The sequence below is a fragment of the Natrix helvetica genome (assembly GCF_964273705.1).
Source record: "Natrix helvetica genome assembly, chromosome: 5".
Taxonomy (NCBI): domain Eukaryota; kingdom Metazoa; phylum Chordata; class Lepidosauria; order Squamata; family Natricidae; genus Natrix; species Natrix helvetica.
This window is the reverse complement of record NC_138551.1, coordinates 60,455,176-60,472,445: the sequence shown is the minus strand read 5'-3', so window position 1 is coordinate 60,472,445 and position 17,270 is coordinate 60,455,176. Positions and strand designations below refer to the sequence as shown.

Below are 17,270 nucleotides of genomic sequence, written 5' to 3'. Positions count from 1 at the left end.
CTCTTAGATACCCATAAAATCAAATTAAGTACTAGGCTGTACAGTATGATAAAAATTAAAAACAACCTAAAAACCTATCCCTAAAAATTTAAAATACAGGCTAGAGGGACTAAAACTACGGTTAGGCCAGGCCAGCTAAGTTGAACAGGTGGGTCTTAAGCTTCTTACGGAAGGAGCGGAGATCGGTGGTTATTCTAATATCGGGGGGGAGGTCATTCCAGAGGGTCGGGCCCATCACAGAGAAGGCCCTACTCCTGGGCGTCGCCCGCTGGCACTGCCTACTGGACGGCACCCGGAGGAGTCCCTCCCTGTGAGAGCGAATCGGCCGCAGGGATGTATGGGGCAGGATGCGATCCCGCAAATACCTAGGTCCTGTAATAAGGTCCTTATTAAAGTTTTATACATACATACATACATACATACATACATACAGTACATACATACTAAGATGCTAGGAAAGTCTTGAAGAGCTGTTGCCACAGTCAATTGGGGGCTTAGGATGTCTAGTAGATCCTTCGGCTTTGCTGTGCTTGCTGCTGACTCCAGTTATAAAATCCAGATCACCCCAATTCAGATGGAGTCCAAACAGAAATCCCTTCATCTCATTTCCAGAGGCGGGGCAGAGGGGAATGAAGACTACGGGAACCAGCAACCATTATTGCTCAGGTGACCCTGAGGACACAGATAAACCTCCAAGGGCTTCAACGATCCTCTAAAAGGATGCAAATGACCAGCGGTCTGCAAGGAATATAAATCCTTCCGTTCCCCGCTATCCTGTCAGAACTGAAGAAGCTTCTTGGTTGAGAAGTGAAACGTCTTCAAAAGAAAAAACAAGAAAGTCCAGTTGCCTCCTGAAAAAGCACCTTTGGGACAACGATGATCTGGATGACTGAGAATCTCTACAGACCTTAATCTCATAGTTGTAGCCATGATCCTTTCTTAATTGCTTTCTGAAGAAATTCCAGTTTAGTTGCTGGAATCTCTTCAGAAAGGCCTATGGCAGTGATGGCTAACCTTTTTGTTGCCGAGTGCCAAAGGCAATGCATACCCCCTGCATGCTCTCCCCACCTGCACATGCACGTGCCCCCATGTGCGCCCCCCACATGTGAGCATGATCCCCATGCATGCATGCACAACCCCCATGCACTCCACCCCTGCACATGCAACCTTCACATGTGCATCCTGCCCCCACATATGCACGCACATCTCCTGCAAGCTCAGCAGAAACCAGCTGGCCAGCAGGAGGTGCATGCACAGATGCGCGGATGCGCAGTGGAGCTGAGCTGGGGTGATGCCCATGGCTTGCGTGCCTACAGAGAGGGCTCTGTGTGCCACCTGTGGCACGTGTGCCATAGGTTTGCCATCACGGGCCTATGGCACACGTTTGACTCAGCACAAGCACTTAACACATTTGACTCAGCACAAGCACTTAACTTTGCTAGACTTTTTAAGACCTCTCTGTTTTGGTGGTTAATCCACTTCATAGTGGACTTTCCAGGTTCTGATATCCATGGTTGATCAGTACCTGGACCTACTATCTTCTGGAAGAAGAAAATGATAACCGGCTTGTCCATTGTTCAGTCATAGAAAATTGACTTGGGAGCATTGCTGTGAAGTGGGGAATGATCAGATAAGTAGAGCTGGTCCAGGAGAAGGCGTAGACTTGTATGTTCATAAATGATTGCCTGACAAAGATTTTTATCTCAATTCCAACCTTGTCATAAGAGATGCTATGAATGGATGAAGTGATAGCAAATGGCCAAATTGGTAGAACAGATGTTTTAAATGTATGTATAGATTCATGCAATGCATGAACAATTGTATCTATCACAACTGAGAATTCTACCTCGTGTTATTTTCTTAAAATAATGGTTGATGTTTGACTACAATCTTTGAGAGAAAGAAGCTGCATCTCCATCAATTAAGGACGTGAAGGAGACTTTTCTAATAGGTGCTTTCAAATGCATTGTTAATAATAGAAACAGGTGCTCTATTCAGGTTTTCTCAACATTAATTTCCCAATTTTAGTGGCAATGCCATGCATACCTATTCAGAACAAATCTGTTCAACTCAATAGGACTTACTTTCCGGCAAACTTTGTTGAACTCAAGGGGGGTCTTACTCTTGAGTAGATGTACCCAGGTTCACACTGTTATTCTATCACTTTCATATCCTAAAAGGGGAAAACTGTTTTCCAACCAAGTACACTTAGCTGCTCTATGTAATAGTTCAGTTAGTTTACAGCAGATTCCCAGTGATCCCTTGCTGATTCTCCATTGGAAAAAGGCAAGCCTTTATAGAATTCACTGTCTATGGTTCTCCTTCAAGAAGTGATATTGCATGCCTTCTTCGGGCTAAATTGATGTTCTTCATGTTGTTTTGTCTGAGACCTTTTTTCGACCAATGCACAAAAGCAGCTTCTTGTACAGACCAAGGATCCTGTCTTGTCCCAGCTTGAAAGCAATTATGACAATTTCCATGCCAACTGTAATATAAAACGATAAAAATAAGAAAAAGTTGGGATGTTGCAGTTTGATATCACCAAAGCCAATGGTTGTTAAGGTGATAAAGCAAAAATAGAAAGCTTCCTCAAAATCTAAATCGCTTTCCCAGTGTGGAAGAATAGCGGCAGCACAGGAGATGTATGCAAAAACAATAAAAGTCATCAGGGAAAAAGGAACATCCAGCTTTTCTACTTCTTTCCCTAGATTATTAATACTGCTGATGACGTGATTCACCATTGGCCCTTTGTCCAATTCAGGACAAGAATTCCATCGTTCAAATCTGGTGAGTTTTGGAGCTGCAAGAAAAGCATTTTCTCTGATAATAAGCCTTTCAAAAATTTCAACGTTTTGATTTTGCCTGGGCTTTTTTTTAAAGGAAGAGTTATTTTTCAAAACATCCTTAATATTTAAAGGCTCAAGAAGGACGATTTTGGATGCTCCAAGGGAAGCTGAGCCTCCTTTTGAATCGGTGCTTTTTTTACAGCAAGATCTAAACGAAAGCCTGGCTAACGCTTCTGACTGTAGTTTCCGAGCTCGATTGTAAGAGATGGATAATATGGTTGCTAGGATGTCGCCCATGTCGGTGAGGACCAGGAACATGAGAGGGATACCAAACAATGCATACACCATGCACAAGTATTTCCCAAGTCTCGTCACAGGATAAATATGACCGTAACCTGAAACCAAAGAAAACCAGAGAAAACTGTTTAAATATTATTTGTTTTTCTATGGCATTTCAATTTGAACAAAACTAATGAATAGGCATATAATAGTTGTTTTGGGGAGTGGTTCAGTTTTATTTTTTATTAATGTTATATTGGAGCATTAATTGTATAACTTTGCTAGTTTTCTTTGTCCACTTATTGATATCTTTTCTGAAAATACATTTTGTTTTAAATAAATAAAATATGCATATATCTTTTTAATGAACCTATTGCCTGCCTTTAAGGCATGAAGGCAAATAATAAAATCCCCCTGCTTCCTTGTCTTTCCATTACAGATGTTAGACCATTTTAATACCTTTTTTCCCCAAAAAGAGCTGTGCAGATCAGAGTTTTCATTGCAAAACATTGAGATATCATGCACAAAGCTCTCCAGCTGGCTTCTGTAACCCTAAATATTTTCATTGGATGGTTTTGAGAAATGTGGCTAAATATACATATTTGCAATATGGAATTAGGTTTTAGCTACTTAAAACCTTTCTTTTGTTAGCCCTGGCTGATTTTGAAGGTGTCCGTTTTTATTTCGGTCATTTAGTTCTGTTACAATGGAGAATTGCCTTGTTTTTGTTTTAGAATATTGGAATATTTCCACAGTTTACATGGAGTTTTATTTTCTTTCATATTAATCTGCCCAGTCACTGGATCATCAGTAGAGGCCCTCCTATTACATCACTTCCTCGGGATTTATTTAATATCAGTCAAGAAGTAGTACTTACCTGCAAAAAACTCTTCCCTAGAGAAAAACTATGTGCCAAAGTGATTAATATTTAGAGTCATGCTTAAAAAAATCAATTTATTCACCATGACATTCCATATTTAAACATGGCATTTCTGTCTGTGTCTTCACCTGTTTACATGCTTGCTGCATGATCTTTGAACATTCCTAAGTACAGTAATATGTTCTCTGAAAAAAATATTTAAAAGCAGATTGTGATTAGCCGATGGGGCTTAACTTTATAGTTCAACCTTGCATAGAATGTGTCTCCTTATCCCAAATTGTAGGAAGCAGTTTCCCCAATTCTGTCAAAGAAGTCTTCATCACAACTGGCACCCAAAACCCATGGAGAATCCTGTGTAGGACTGTGTTACATAGAATGCAAAATCCAAGCAATGTGGTGAAATTTAGCACTCAATAGGGGAACCTTTATAATGGCACACCCATACTTTTCACTTTCCCAATTTTGTAGCCAAGGTGATGTATATGTCCTGTTAAGCTCGCACCTGTAAGCAGTGCTCAGTAAGGCTGATTTTTCAGGCGAGAGAGAACAGCTAATTGCTTTAAGTGTCTTTCTGTCTTCTTTTTGTCCTTTAATCATAGTCATCAGAAGGACTTAACCCAGCTGGTGTTCTCCTAAAAAATTGAACAAAAGCATCTACTCAAATACTAACATTTTGTGTCTAAGGGTATCAGCCATTGTGAGAAACAATATTGTTCTTCTTTCCTCTTTCAAAAGTATTGGCTTCTCCTAGTTAATTCAGAAAACATACAGTGACTTTGCATCCTATTGTGATCCCTGGCTTTCTTTGACTGCTAGACTAATCCAGAGCTACTTGTCCCCAAAAGCTTCAGGTTCATGGATCAATGGCAATTAGCTTCCATGGCAGTGTGGCTTCCTATGAAGGGCCATCTGCTGAGCGAGTAGTGGGCTTCCTTGTACAGTTTTAGCCACTTTGAGAACAGACTGCTGGACTAGATCTGATCCAATATCTTCCCTGTGGTCAGAATTGAGTGTCTGGACTGAAGGGCAAGGTCAAAGTTTTTTCAAGCATCTCTGAGATCCAGAGGCAGAATGTTTATTTGAACATAGGCTTCTTCCCACTGCGTCATGTGTCAGTGTAAGCCTTTTCTCCATTACTTTTCATCACTTAAGTCAGGGGTGTCTAATTCACAGCCCTCAGACCAGATGCGTCACATGCTAGCCATTCCCACACCCGGTTTACCAAAGGGGGAAAAAGTCCCAATACGACAACGCCATGATGGCGTGAGTTGGACACCCCTGACTTAAGTCAAGGGATAAATAAGCAGCAGTGCATAGGGAAACCTAAAAGGGTGGTTTAAGGCTGAAAGTCACACTTAACTGATTAGGTTTATTGTATTGAACAAAGTCTTGAAATATGTGATGCTTTTCAAACATATTTGTACTATTAAATGAAATCTTAAAGAACAGACAAAATATGTAACTGAACTAGCTACTTTGCTGAGATAAAAGGCAGCTTCTTCTCTTGTTCCAAATGCACTTAATATTTAATATTCTGCACAGATTTAGTGGACGTGATGAAACAAATTCACCAAGCAGCCTTGTAATTTAGGAAAGCAACATCAATATAAAAACATTTCTATAGCTAAATACAGCTTTATGGAAAAAGTATGGTTATTACTTAGCATATGTGTGTTTTTTATTTGTGTGTGTGTGTGGGTGTGTGGTTATGTCAGTGGTGGGTTGTAGGCAGTATGACCTGGTACGGGCGTACCGAAGCCAGCCCGGAGCACCGGATACCGTTCCGGTACGGTGCTCCTGAGGGCCCACCCGCCTGTCCGACATCCTGACCATTCTTTTATGTCTTCAGTGCTTCTGCGCATGCGCACAGCGCATACAGCACCTGCGCAACACTCCGCTGAGCAGCTGGAGTGTCGTGGATGCTCGCAGAAGCGCCAAGATGCATGTGTGCGCTATGCACATATGTGTGCACATTGCATGCATCCATGTGGACACCGGCAAGCCCATTCCAACTGGACCAGTTGGAACGGAATCCGCAACCCACCACTGGTGTTTGTGTGTGTGTGTGTGTGAGTGAGTGAGTGTGTGTGTGTGTGTGTCTGTGTCTGTGTCTGTATGTATTAGTGTGGGGGGAAGGGAATGAAAATAAAAGAATACTTGAAAGAATACTAACAATAATAGTCTTAACTATGTCCATTAAAATGTCTCTTTGGCATGGAATGAGGCCGATCAAATAGTCTCAACCATGAGCCATAATTGTGAAAACTTCATGCTGTTTTTATTTGGCTTCTAAAGTTGAATATAATATATAATAATGACAATTTTAACAGTGGGATGTTGCAGACTAAAGATTATTTTCAGTGCAAGAACCGCATCCTGTTGTTCATATATTTTAGAAGTGAATTGTAAGAAAAATCAATGCAAAGAAGAGATGTAATTTACCATTAACTCCAAATGCTTTATTGCATGGATTTCTACATTATTATGTATCAACATTTAATGATTTTTTTTCTGTATTGCTGTAAACAATAATTTGAAAATATTGACATAATCTCAAGCAAGAGATCTCTGAAGTATGTAAACAGCAAAAGCATTAAAATTCAGTGACATACTGAATTCGCAATGAAAAGCAAATGGGAAAAAAATGTCAAAAGGCTGTTCATATTGCATGCAAATCTCTTTTAAAAAATACTGAATATCAATATGACACTGACAGCCACAAACTATTGGAGAAATCGCTATTATTATACCTGTATAACCATACACGTACATTTGATTATTAAATCAATTTAACTTTATTAATTTACAATTAAAACTTAAAAAACCTATCTCTATATAGGTGCAGAAGAAATTGTTTACAGAATGTTAGTGATAATATTCTAACAGTTGGTTATGAAAATATAGTAAAATAGAATATATACAAGATAGAAAATATGTAGGCAAAATATATAGAGAAAATATAAGATCTATCTATCTATTTATCTATCTATCTATCTACGGTATCATCTATCTATCATCTATCTATCTATCTATCTATCTATCTATCTATCTATCACCTATCTAATCATCTATGGTGCTCTTAACCATCCTAATAATCAAACACAAAGCTTTCTCATAAGAGTAGTAACTGATCAAAATTTTACTGCTAAATTTTGGAAATTTTAATGGAAAAGCCAATAATAAACAGCAAAATAACTTTAGTTTGGGGTCAGGATGGTCAATCAGTAAGAAGTAAGGTTATGAAAACTGCATAGATGGAGAAATGAAGTTAAAACTGGCCCAATGATTCAGTTGTAAAGTGGAACAGAAATCTTCTAGACTGGATTGTTATTATATCTCTTCCCCATATTTTAAAGATAAACATTACTAACATGATGGTTTTTTTTTCCCCTATATGAGGCAAAAGTAATTCTATAGAGATACTTGGGAAATATGATTTCAGATCTGCAATTCTGTACGTCTAGAACAAGAGTTTTCTATTTCTTTTCTTGCAAGGCTTGTTTATTCCAAAGGACATTAGGAATGAGGCTAAAAAGCCACAGGAGAACAGATCATTAGCTGTTCTTTCCCTCCAGTGGAAGGAAGCATAGCAGCCGAAGCAAGCTGAGTCAGCAAGGCGCCCTAAATTATTCTCCTTCAAACTGCTCTGAAAAGGCTAACCAAGTTCTAGCCAAAGAAGCACATTGGAGTTGAGCAGGACTCACAATAATGTCCTGATGGATTCGAACTGAATGGTTTAAAATGTGAATGATCAGAATACGCATAGAATTGGGCACCAAACAACAGTATCAGCGGTGGGTTCCTATCAGTTTAGACCGGTTCGCCCGAACCGGTAGTGGTTTGGCGGTCTGGGCTGCTGGAACTGGCAGCGACCCAGGCCTGCCACAACCCTGAACTGGTTCTCCGGGCGGTGCCATAGGCACTGCCATCTTGTTTTTCAATTCTGCGCATGCACAGAACAATTGTAATTGTACGGCGCATGCGAGCGCAGTGCACATCAAACGCACAGCACGCACACGAGCAAACCGGCAGTAGTGCCTGCCGGAACCCACCCCTGAACAGTATGTTTAACACCTTAGTTCGGAACTTTAAAACGGATGCAAAATGTTATATGTTCCTATTGGAACTGACAGATGTAATGACTGCACTGGTAACTTTGTGAATTTAGCTTGTAATCTCTTGAGTTTACTGTAGCCAAGAAGTAGAGGACCGTAAATAGCTACCTAAATATTTAAACATCTTTATTTGCTTGATGGAATTGCTACTGATATTTCCATGAATGCTGTCAATCTTGCTTGGTGAAGAGTAATATCTTTGCTTTCATTGGGGAGTAACATTTTTGCTTAAGAGCAATTTATTTCTACAATCCTCATCTTTGACCCTGGGAGAAATATACTAACAATCTATCTAGTTCCTTAATTGTCCACAAAGCATATGCTAGGAATACTATGCCATTACCAGACTGAATGAATCTGAAATCTTCATCCTGTTCTTTGCATTTTTTTTTGACATTTTAAGAACATGGCACCCATTTTTCCCGTTTGCCCTCTTAACTGGAAAATTAACTTAATTTCTTTGAGTTTTCAAGAATGTAGTTGGTGATCTAAACATGTCTAAGTTTTAGGGCATCTATTTTTTTCTCTTAAATCCAACACCCCCAGCTTGAAATGAAAAGTTGCTCTAAAAAAATTGTTCAACGGGGTCTACAAATGGGGAGCATAGGCCGGTCTCAAGCAGGCTAGAATTGCTCATTTCTATATGTTATTGGAGGGGTGCAATGGCTCAGTGGTTAAGACGCTGGGCTTGTCAGTTGGAAAGCTGACAGTTGGGTTTAGCACTGTGGGATGGGATGAGCTCCCATTACCTGTCCCAGCTCCTGTGTCTTAGTAGTTTGAAAGCATGCAAGTGCAAGTAGTTAAATAGGTACCACTTCAGTGGGAAGGTAACAGTGTTCTGTGTGCCTTTGGCCAAATGACCATGGAAGGGTCTTCAGATAACACTGACTCCCTCAGCTAAGAAAAAGAGATGTCCAACTCCAGTCATATCCTAGAGTTGGATTCAACTAGACAGGGGAAACTTTTACCTTTATATGTTGTTGAACTGCAGCTTTTAGTATCCCTAGTAACTTCAATAAACATGGCTGAGTGAAGTGATGATATATAGTTATAATTTGGCAACATTCTAACTGGCCATGCATACTAATTGAAGGATAGTACAACATCAGGAATCAATCCTATTAAATCTCACAGGACAGGACTCACCTGCATATTTTCACATTATAGACTTAATTGCATTAATATCCACCACAAACTACCATAAATTATTACTTTATTTTATTATTGCAATTAAAAATAAAGAAGGCAGAGTGAAAGCCTTGGTATTGCCCAAAAATTGTTTAAAGTTTGGACGGCAAATTATGTGCCAATTATGAGAAGACATACCATATTTTTATTTAATTACAGTAGTTGTTTCCAATTTTAATGAGGAATTTGAAAAAAAATATTTACACTTTTTATTCTCAATTTGTTTGATGAACTTTTGGTGGGGAGTATAAATGAAGAATTGGCTATCACATCCTTGAATGGGCACTTTGGGGGAAGGGTTCCTTCAAAGCAAATATCATTTCCATTCTAACCAGTAAAACAGAGCAGCTGCAGATCTTCACTTGATTAAAGTGCCTTCTGTGTATGCGTGGAAGTCACTGTTGATAAGGCAAGCAACCAATTGAATCAGCTCTGCCTCAAAGTTTCATTGAGATGTTGCTGCCAGCCTTCATGAGGTGTCATAAAAAGATAGAACAATCTGTTTTGACTTGGAAAACATACTATGAACAAGTGAGGTTAATAAACTTCTGGAAAATTATCAACTTCATAATGATGTTGGAACTAAGACCTGACACATATACTATAAATTTTGGTAAGGAAACTCATTCTTATATCCATATTAGTATGTCCTAATTTTTTTCTGATGACTTGTTTCTACACAGTAAGTGCATAAAACAAAATATAGGTAGTCCTTGACTTATGACCACAATAAAGCCCAAAATTTCCATTGCTAAGGAAGACAGCAGTTAAATGAGTTTTGTCCCATTTTATGACCTTTCTTGCCACAGTTGTTAAGTGAATTGCTGCAGTTGTTAAGTTAGTAACACAATTATTACATAAATCTGCCTTCCTCCTTGACTTTGCTTGTCAGAAGATCACAAAAAGTATTCATATGACACTGGGACCCTGAAACCATCATAAATACATGTCAGTTGCCAAGTATCTGAATTTTGATCACATGTCCATGGGGAATGCTGCAACAGTCATAAGTGTGAAAAATGGTCATAAGTCACTTTTTTCAGTGCCACTGTAACTTCAGTTACTAAACAAATGGTTGTAAGTCAAGCACTACCTGTGTGGACAGACCTAACCAAAATGGGGATGGGGGAGGGAGGTTAATGCATTCTGAATCCCAAAGAAGCAGGACAGTGGGGTGTTGAAAGTGGAACAAATCTAAGATCCAAGGCTTTTTTATTCAGTTCCAAACAAGTTCACTGCAATCTTCTCTCTTTCAAGTCAAGCTTTTCTTTCACTCCAGTCCAGCTACTGATAGTACCCCAGAGGAGCACCTGTATAAACAATCCGTGCTCATCCTGCTATCATTTTCAATAAACAAGCTCAGAGACCTTGAGATGTAGATCTAATGCTCAAAGGGGAAAAAAAGAAAAACAATGTTTCCAAGCCTTCAAGCCTCTAAGTGGCAGTGTTACTTCTTTTCCTCTACTTTTACTTCCCTCTTTATATTCCAAACTTAAGAGAAAAAGAGAAATTCTTAAAAAGAAAATGCAATAGAGAATTGGAAAAAGAAAAAAGTCTTAATAAGTATTGAAAAAAGAGAAATAGAAGATAAATAAACCAGTCCAGTTTAAAAAGTAAGAAGTGTTTGTAAAAATGCCATCAATAAAAAGTGTAAAAAAAATAACACCCTAAATTTGACTCAGGCTTAATCTTGCTGCTTAACCTCTTCTGTCTTCAATTTTAACTTTACTTTTGATCTTTTTAGGTGTTCTCTTCTCTAATAATAAAATTTATCTCACCAATTTGACACACTTTCTCTCCCGCTTTCCTTCTGTTCTGGAGCTGTCCCAACTTTTAGCAGCTTTAATGGCTGCTTCTCTGTCGCTGGAGAAAAGGGCTTCTCCTGGATCTAACAGGGGCTTTGCGATGTCCCTGGGATCAGCAGGATGTGCCCTATCACCATCTCTGCGGGATGGTTTAGGTCCAAAAGGACCGTCCAGTGGCAGAGATATTGATGGCTATCTTGGAACTTCAAAATTGCACGTCATATTATCGCGACATCATCCCTGTCTTGATAACCCAACAGTTAGTTATTATGAGTGTTGTCAGGATCCTCAAGACATACAGTACTTGAAGGGAGGGTACAAATATGCAATGCAAAACAGGAAAGCCTGTCTATGCCAACCAGTATAAGTGAGAGAGTTATCTCCTTGAATGACCTGTATTGAAAACCTAGGTCTTCAGAAGGATTACACTTATGTTTACTTGGAGAACCTAACCATGTTTATTGAGGCTCCCAATCATAAATGAAATTATTTACATCTTCAAGGAAATGCAAGTGGATGCATAATATGAATAAAAGGACAAGCACGTATGTGCTAGACCCATTGGCAAACTCATTGCCAATATGCTGAACATATGTGCTTCTCCTTCTATGCATAAAGTGCACTATTTGGGCAAAATATTTTCACATGATTAGGGATCCTGCCATCATCAGTAAAACTCCTGATAACTTTAGCCCACTTTTGAATGGGATATTAAATTGACGAAGCTTCATGTCCACTGATGTTATTTTCTAGAAGGTCTTTGTTACTGCAGTAATTGCAGTACACACTTACTCAAAAGTAAATCCCACTGTATTTAGCAGGAGTTACTTCCACATAACTGTGAAGTGAAAGACAGTTGTAGAGGTCTGCGTAACTGGTGTTATTCTGGGGCCTTGGATCACATGTGCTGACTTTAAAGGGCTCTGAATTTCATTGACGCTTTTTCTGCTTTACCTGTGGTTAGACCAAGTACGTTTATTGCAAAACATTTCATACAAATCATACTGACCTACTGTGGTGAAGACAGTGCAGCAGAAAAAGAGAGAGCCAAGAAAGGACCAATTCTGTGAGGGATCGGTAAACCACGAAAAGTCAATTTGGTTGATCAGCTCATGTGTCCTGTTTGTAAATATCTCATTGTTGGTCTCATTATCTGTTAATAAGTAAGCGAGATGCTGTGATTAGTAAATGGAAAATTAAAGACTACAGACTACTGCTGTGTTACATCCATAGAACTATGACATGTTGTGGCAATGAAACATGGGAAGCGGCTTAGTTAAACACACATAAGTCTTTCATTGACAGGAAACAACTCCCTCTGATTTTGTAGTTTTCCTCTTTAGTTTTTGAATATGGCTACTCTCTATACTCAATGTTAAGAGAAATGCCCAGTTCATTTGGCCATTTATGCTCCAGAATTAGCCTCTGGTATTAACAAGAAAACTTTAATCTGCTTTACAGATTAACTTCTTTCTCAGAGTAAAAGCTGGTGACATTGAGAAAATGTTGAAGGAATGTTAAGGAAAAAACCCAGATTCATTTAGCACTGCTAACCAAAAGCATACAAAAATATTGTTACTGAACATTTATAAAGTAGATCAATCTTGAAAATATTCTTGGCATGTTCATTTTTCTTAGAGTACCTCTTTCAACAATTATTACACTTTTGTTAGATTCAATCTCCTCACAAATGTGCATGCTGAAGTGGTTCCATTATCCCCAGGGACTAGTGGAGGTTTAAGAAATACTTTAGGATTAAAACATTTATGATCTACTTTTTGTAAATGCTAAGCACAATCTAGGTTAGAGTAAATTTCTAAGTCATGCTTTGTTTTATAGCTATTTTTCACATTCCCGTTTCTATTCCTAACAATGTTCCACAAATCAAGAAAAGTACGGGAATGATATTGGGGGGGCAGGGCAGAGAATCAGAGGGTAAATCTGCCTGTAAAACTAAGAAATCCTTTCAACTTAAGCAAGAAAAGTATAATGCTAAAGAAACTCAAAATGTATTTATATATTCAAAACAAGGAGAGAATGAGGATATATTGGGTGCAACGAACTTGGTTGCCTCCTCTGCTAACATTGCAAATTCTTACCTGACAAATCTTTTGAAAGATTCCAAAGTTTCAGCATGAAGATCCTGTATGCTTCATCTTTACGGCTCTCTCTGCAGCCTTCCACGTGAGAAAACATGAGAGCTCCCAGAAGAGCATAGACCACCAGAGAACAAATGAAGCAAGCATGGGGAAAGATAGTCCAGAATACCTGACAGCAAGTCCTTTCCTTTGGCTGAGAAGGAGACGTTCTTGACTTCATCTTTGCCAAACTTCGCATCAACAAGACCAAATGGAAGCCTTCATGAACAGAGAGAAAACATCTCTGGAGCTCAAGTAGAGCGTCTTCTTTGACCAACTGAAACCTGTACTCTACTTCTGTTTCATAGCTAAAGAGCTCCTCATTTTATAGCTGGAGTTATTTTTATAATATCCAAGGAACCTGGATAGAGATTGCAACCCAATTGTGTTTTAAAACAACTGTCCGTCAGATGCTAATACATTGCGCAGAAGAAATATTGATTTTTCTCAAGTGCTGTAATGCGTGGATATGACGAGCAACTATACGCATCGAGGGTTATCGCCATCCGATATTTGAAGGAAGAGGCTATTTGTTTATAGAGCTATGTCGTTTGCAACGCCCTGCCCTTTGGCAACAGCCAAAGCAAAATTTCCAGTAAGAGAAGGCAAATAGCAAAGAATAGATAATGAGTCCATATAAGCAGGTAATGGATCTTAGTACAATTGGGGATATTCCCCAAGGAGTGTAGATGCAACATCTAATTTATTCCCCCCAAGAAAGCTACTAGACTTAATACTCTACTAACTATTCTATCTTCCTCTTCTCTTCTGGTACCGGTTCACTTTTGAGGCATTTGCTCTGTGCACAACATCTGTATGCTGAACATACATGAGTTAGAATGTATTCTTTGTATAAAATTAACCCTGAATATACTGTTGGGTGAAAGAGGAAAAACATACCTTGTCTTTTCTCCAACTTTATATCAGTTTGGCAAGCAAGAAAAATATACAATCGCTGCCCTTTATTTTTGTAATTTAAAAACTGATATATCCCAACCTAGTCCTAAAGCACAATTCAGTTTAGCCAGAATTCTTACTACATACTGTACTGGGAAACATGGCTAGCACAATTTTATTTTCATATTTTGCAGATACGGTCCATCCCGTCTCATGAAATGGATGAATATCATTTCTATCCTTAAGCTAGGTAAACCCAACATCAAATCTTAGAGTTCCCCACAAATCCCTCTTTTGAGTTTTGTATATAAATTACTGGAAAGAGTACTCTACAATAGGATTAGTCCAGTCCTGCTTGAAAATGTGTTTGTTGAACAAGCAGGCTTCTTGCCCTAACCATAGTTCTACAGATCAGTTCTCTTGTTAATTACATACATAGAAGAAGGATTTCAAAAAGAACTTAAAACCGCTTTGCTTTTGTGAACCTAACTTCAGCACACAACACTTTTTGGAGACTAGGTGTCCTCTATAAACACTTTCGAGTAATAGCCTACAAGAAAACCACTTGGTTCATACAGTATATAGCATATTCACCAATAGGAAGTTCTGTATAATTATGGGAACCAATATTTGTAATGAGAAGACACTCAACAACAGCCTACTCCAAGGATTAGCATTAGCACCGCTCTTGTTCAACTTATATATAGTCAGTTTAACCTGAAACTTCTGCCAGAAAATTTGGGTATGCAGATGATTGGGCATTAGCCATACAGAGCAAGTCCATGGAGTATACTGAAGAAACACTGACAGCTGACCTAGCTATCTTAGGATAGTATTTTTGCAAATGGAGACAAACTGAAGTAAGACTGTAGTAACATGCTTCCACCTCACCAGCAAGATGGCTCACCATGAACTAAGAGTGTACAGTGTGAGAATACGCTTCCTACTCATAACAAATACCCATAATACCTAGGGGTTACTCTCAACAGAACATTGTCCTTCAGAGAATGCCAGAAGCCTGCAAAAGTTGTGTGATTCTACCTGGGGTTCCTCGGCTTCTATCTTGCAATCTTTAGCTCTTGGACTCATCTTTTCAACAGCAGAACATTTTTGCCCAATTATCTACATCTAGCTGGATCACACTATGTGCAACATATTGGACGTAATAAGATCTAACCAAGGGATGAAATTCAGCAGGTTCTAACAGATTCTGGAGAACCGGTGGCGTAAATTTTGAGTAGTTCGGAGAACTGGCAAATACCACCTCTGGCTGGTCCCAGAGTGGGGTGGGAATGGAGATTTTGCAATATTTTTCCTCCAGGAGTTGGGTGGGAATGGGGATTTTGCAGTATCCTTCCCCTGCTACGTCCACCAAGCCACACCACAGAACCGATAGTAAAAAAAATTGAATTTCACCACTGATCTAACCCCACTTTTTGATTACTGGCTTTGATGTTCCTCCATCTCATCTACAAAATGAAAACAGTCTACTATGAGAGTATAAGAAAATAATTAGCAATATTCACCTGCAATCAATGCAGCTATCACTGATACTATAAACAGCAGGCTTTACTCCAGGCATTTACCTATTAGGGCATGCCAGAAACTTTGCTGTTGTTAGTTGCAAAATCGTGTCTGACCCACCGTGATCCCATGGACAATGTTCCTCCAGGCCTTCCTGTCCTCTACCATCCCCCAGAGTCCATTTAAGCTCACGCTGACTGCTTCAGTGACTCATTCTCTGGCGTCCCCTTCTTATTTTGCCCTCACTCTTTCCCAGCATTAGGCTCTTCTCCAGTGAGCCCTTCCTTCTCATTAGGTGGCCAAAGTATTTGAGTTTCATCTTCAGGATCTGGCCTTCTAAAGAGCAATCAGGGTTGATCTCCTGTAGGACTGACCGGCTTGATCGCCTTGAATAACAACTTCAATGTGCTTCAGGCCTGGACACAAGAAGTCTTCTGTTCTTCCAGGGTGTGATAACGTTCCCTGCTTTACAACTGAGCCAAAATGATTCACTTTTACCCCATAATCCTCAATAGGGTTAGGACTCAACATGGCAGGTATGCTAGTCTCCTCCATAAATGGGGAAAGCTCTCTTCTTTGGAATGAAGCTGTGGGGCTCCAAAACGACATATTGTGAAACTGTGTTTTCTGAGTGTATATCAAGAAAATCCCAGAGACTTTCTGTATACAACTCCATCAACTATTACTTACCTTTGAATTTGTAAACAGAGTAAGTAGTTTCATAGTTTGAGAATGTAGCTGCAATATGCTTTGAACATTTTTTTTTGCCATACACTAAATAAATACGTTTAGCTTTCAAAATGTTCTAATTATGAGCAAAAATCATAAAAGCAATATCATGAAATAATCATAAACAACCTGGATTGATAGTTAAAATCAAAACACTAAAATATTACCTTAAAAGGTTAAATCATGGGAAGTGGACCAAAGTTTATTAACACTGTGATGTTTCGTTACCCATCCAAGTAATTTCTTCAGTTAAAATGAAAATTTTGTTAGGCAGAGAATCAACTCTTGCCCTACAGACTGCAGCAGGATTCTCTGTCCATCCAGATTTTCATTTTGAAAATCTCCATTTTAATAAACTTTGGTCCAGTTCCCATGATTTAATATTTTAAGATATTTTTGGCCTGGATGATTGAAACTTCATTTACAAAAGTATTACCGTGTTATGTTATCAGAGAACCAGAATTAAATTAATTTTAAGAACCAGTAGCAAATAATCACAACCAACTGTATTCCATAACTTGAGTGCAACTATTGACGATTCTCAATAGTTTATCCCATTATATTCAAATATTCTTAAATGACAACTGCATATATCTTCATTCAGCATTCCAAGATCAAAAAAATAATCAAGATAGGACTATAAGATTTTGAAATGGTGAAGCAAACCTTTATTGGTAGCGGCATGTCCAAACCTTCAGTCATATGGAGGACTTGGGGCTCCCGGAACTTGTTTGTTGTGTCACAGATGTTGTTGTTAAATGTCTTTATTGTCGCCCACCATATTAATAAAATCTAGATTTATTTTTAAAAAATGTTTTATTGTTTAAAGATGTGCTATTCTGAAAATGTTCTTTTAAGTCGGGCGAACAATGTTTTGTAGACAAATGTAATTCAATGAATTCTACAGATAATTGCGGAATTATAATGTG

At 38.7% G+C, this 17,270-nt stretch overlaps 1 protein-coding gene across 1 annotated transcript; it reads right to left on the bottom strand.

Moving 5' to 3' along the window:
- Window positions 1-2,369: 2,369 nt before the first annotated feature.
- On the bottom strand, window positions 2,370-16,221 carry KCNK18 (potassium two pore domain channel subfamily K member 18; the record flags this gene model as incomplete). Its single annotated transcript, XM_081954068.1, has 4 exons — window positions 2,370-3,181; window positions 12,063-12,206; window positions 13,153-13,230; window positions 15,987-16,221. 4 exons carry the CDS (start codon window positions 16,219-16,221, stop codon window positions 2,370-2,372), a joined length of 1,269 nt encoding a protein of 422 aa, XP_081810194.1.
- Window positions 16,222-17,270: the final 1,049 nt, after the last annotated feature.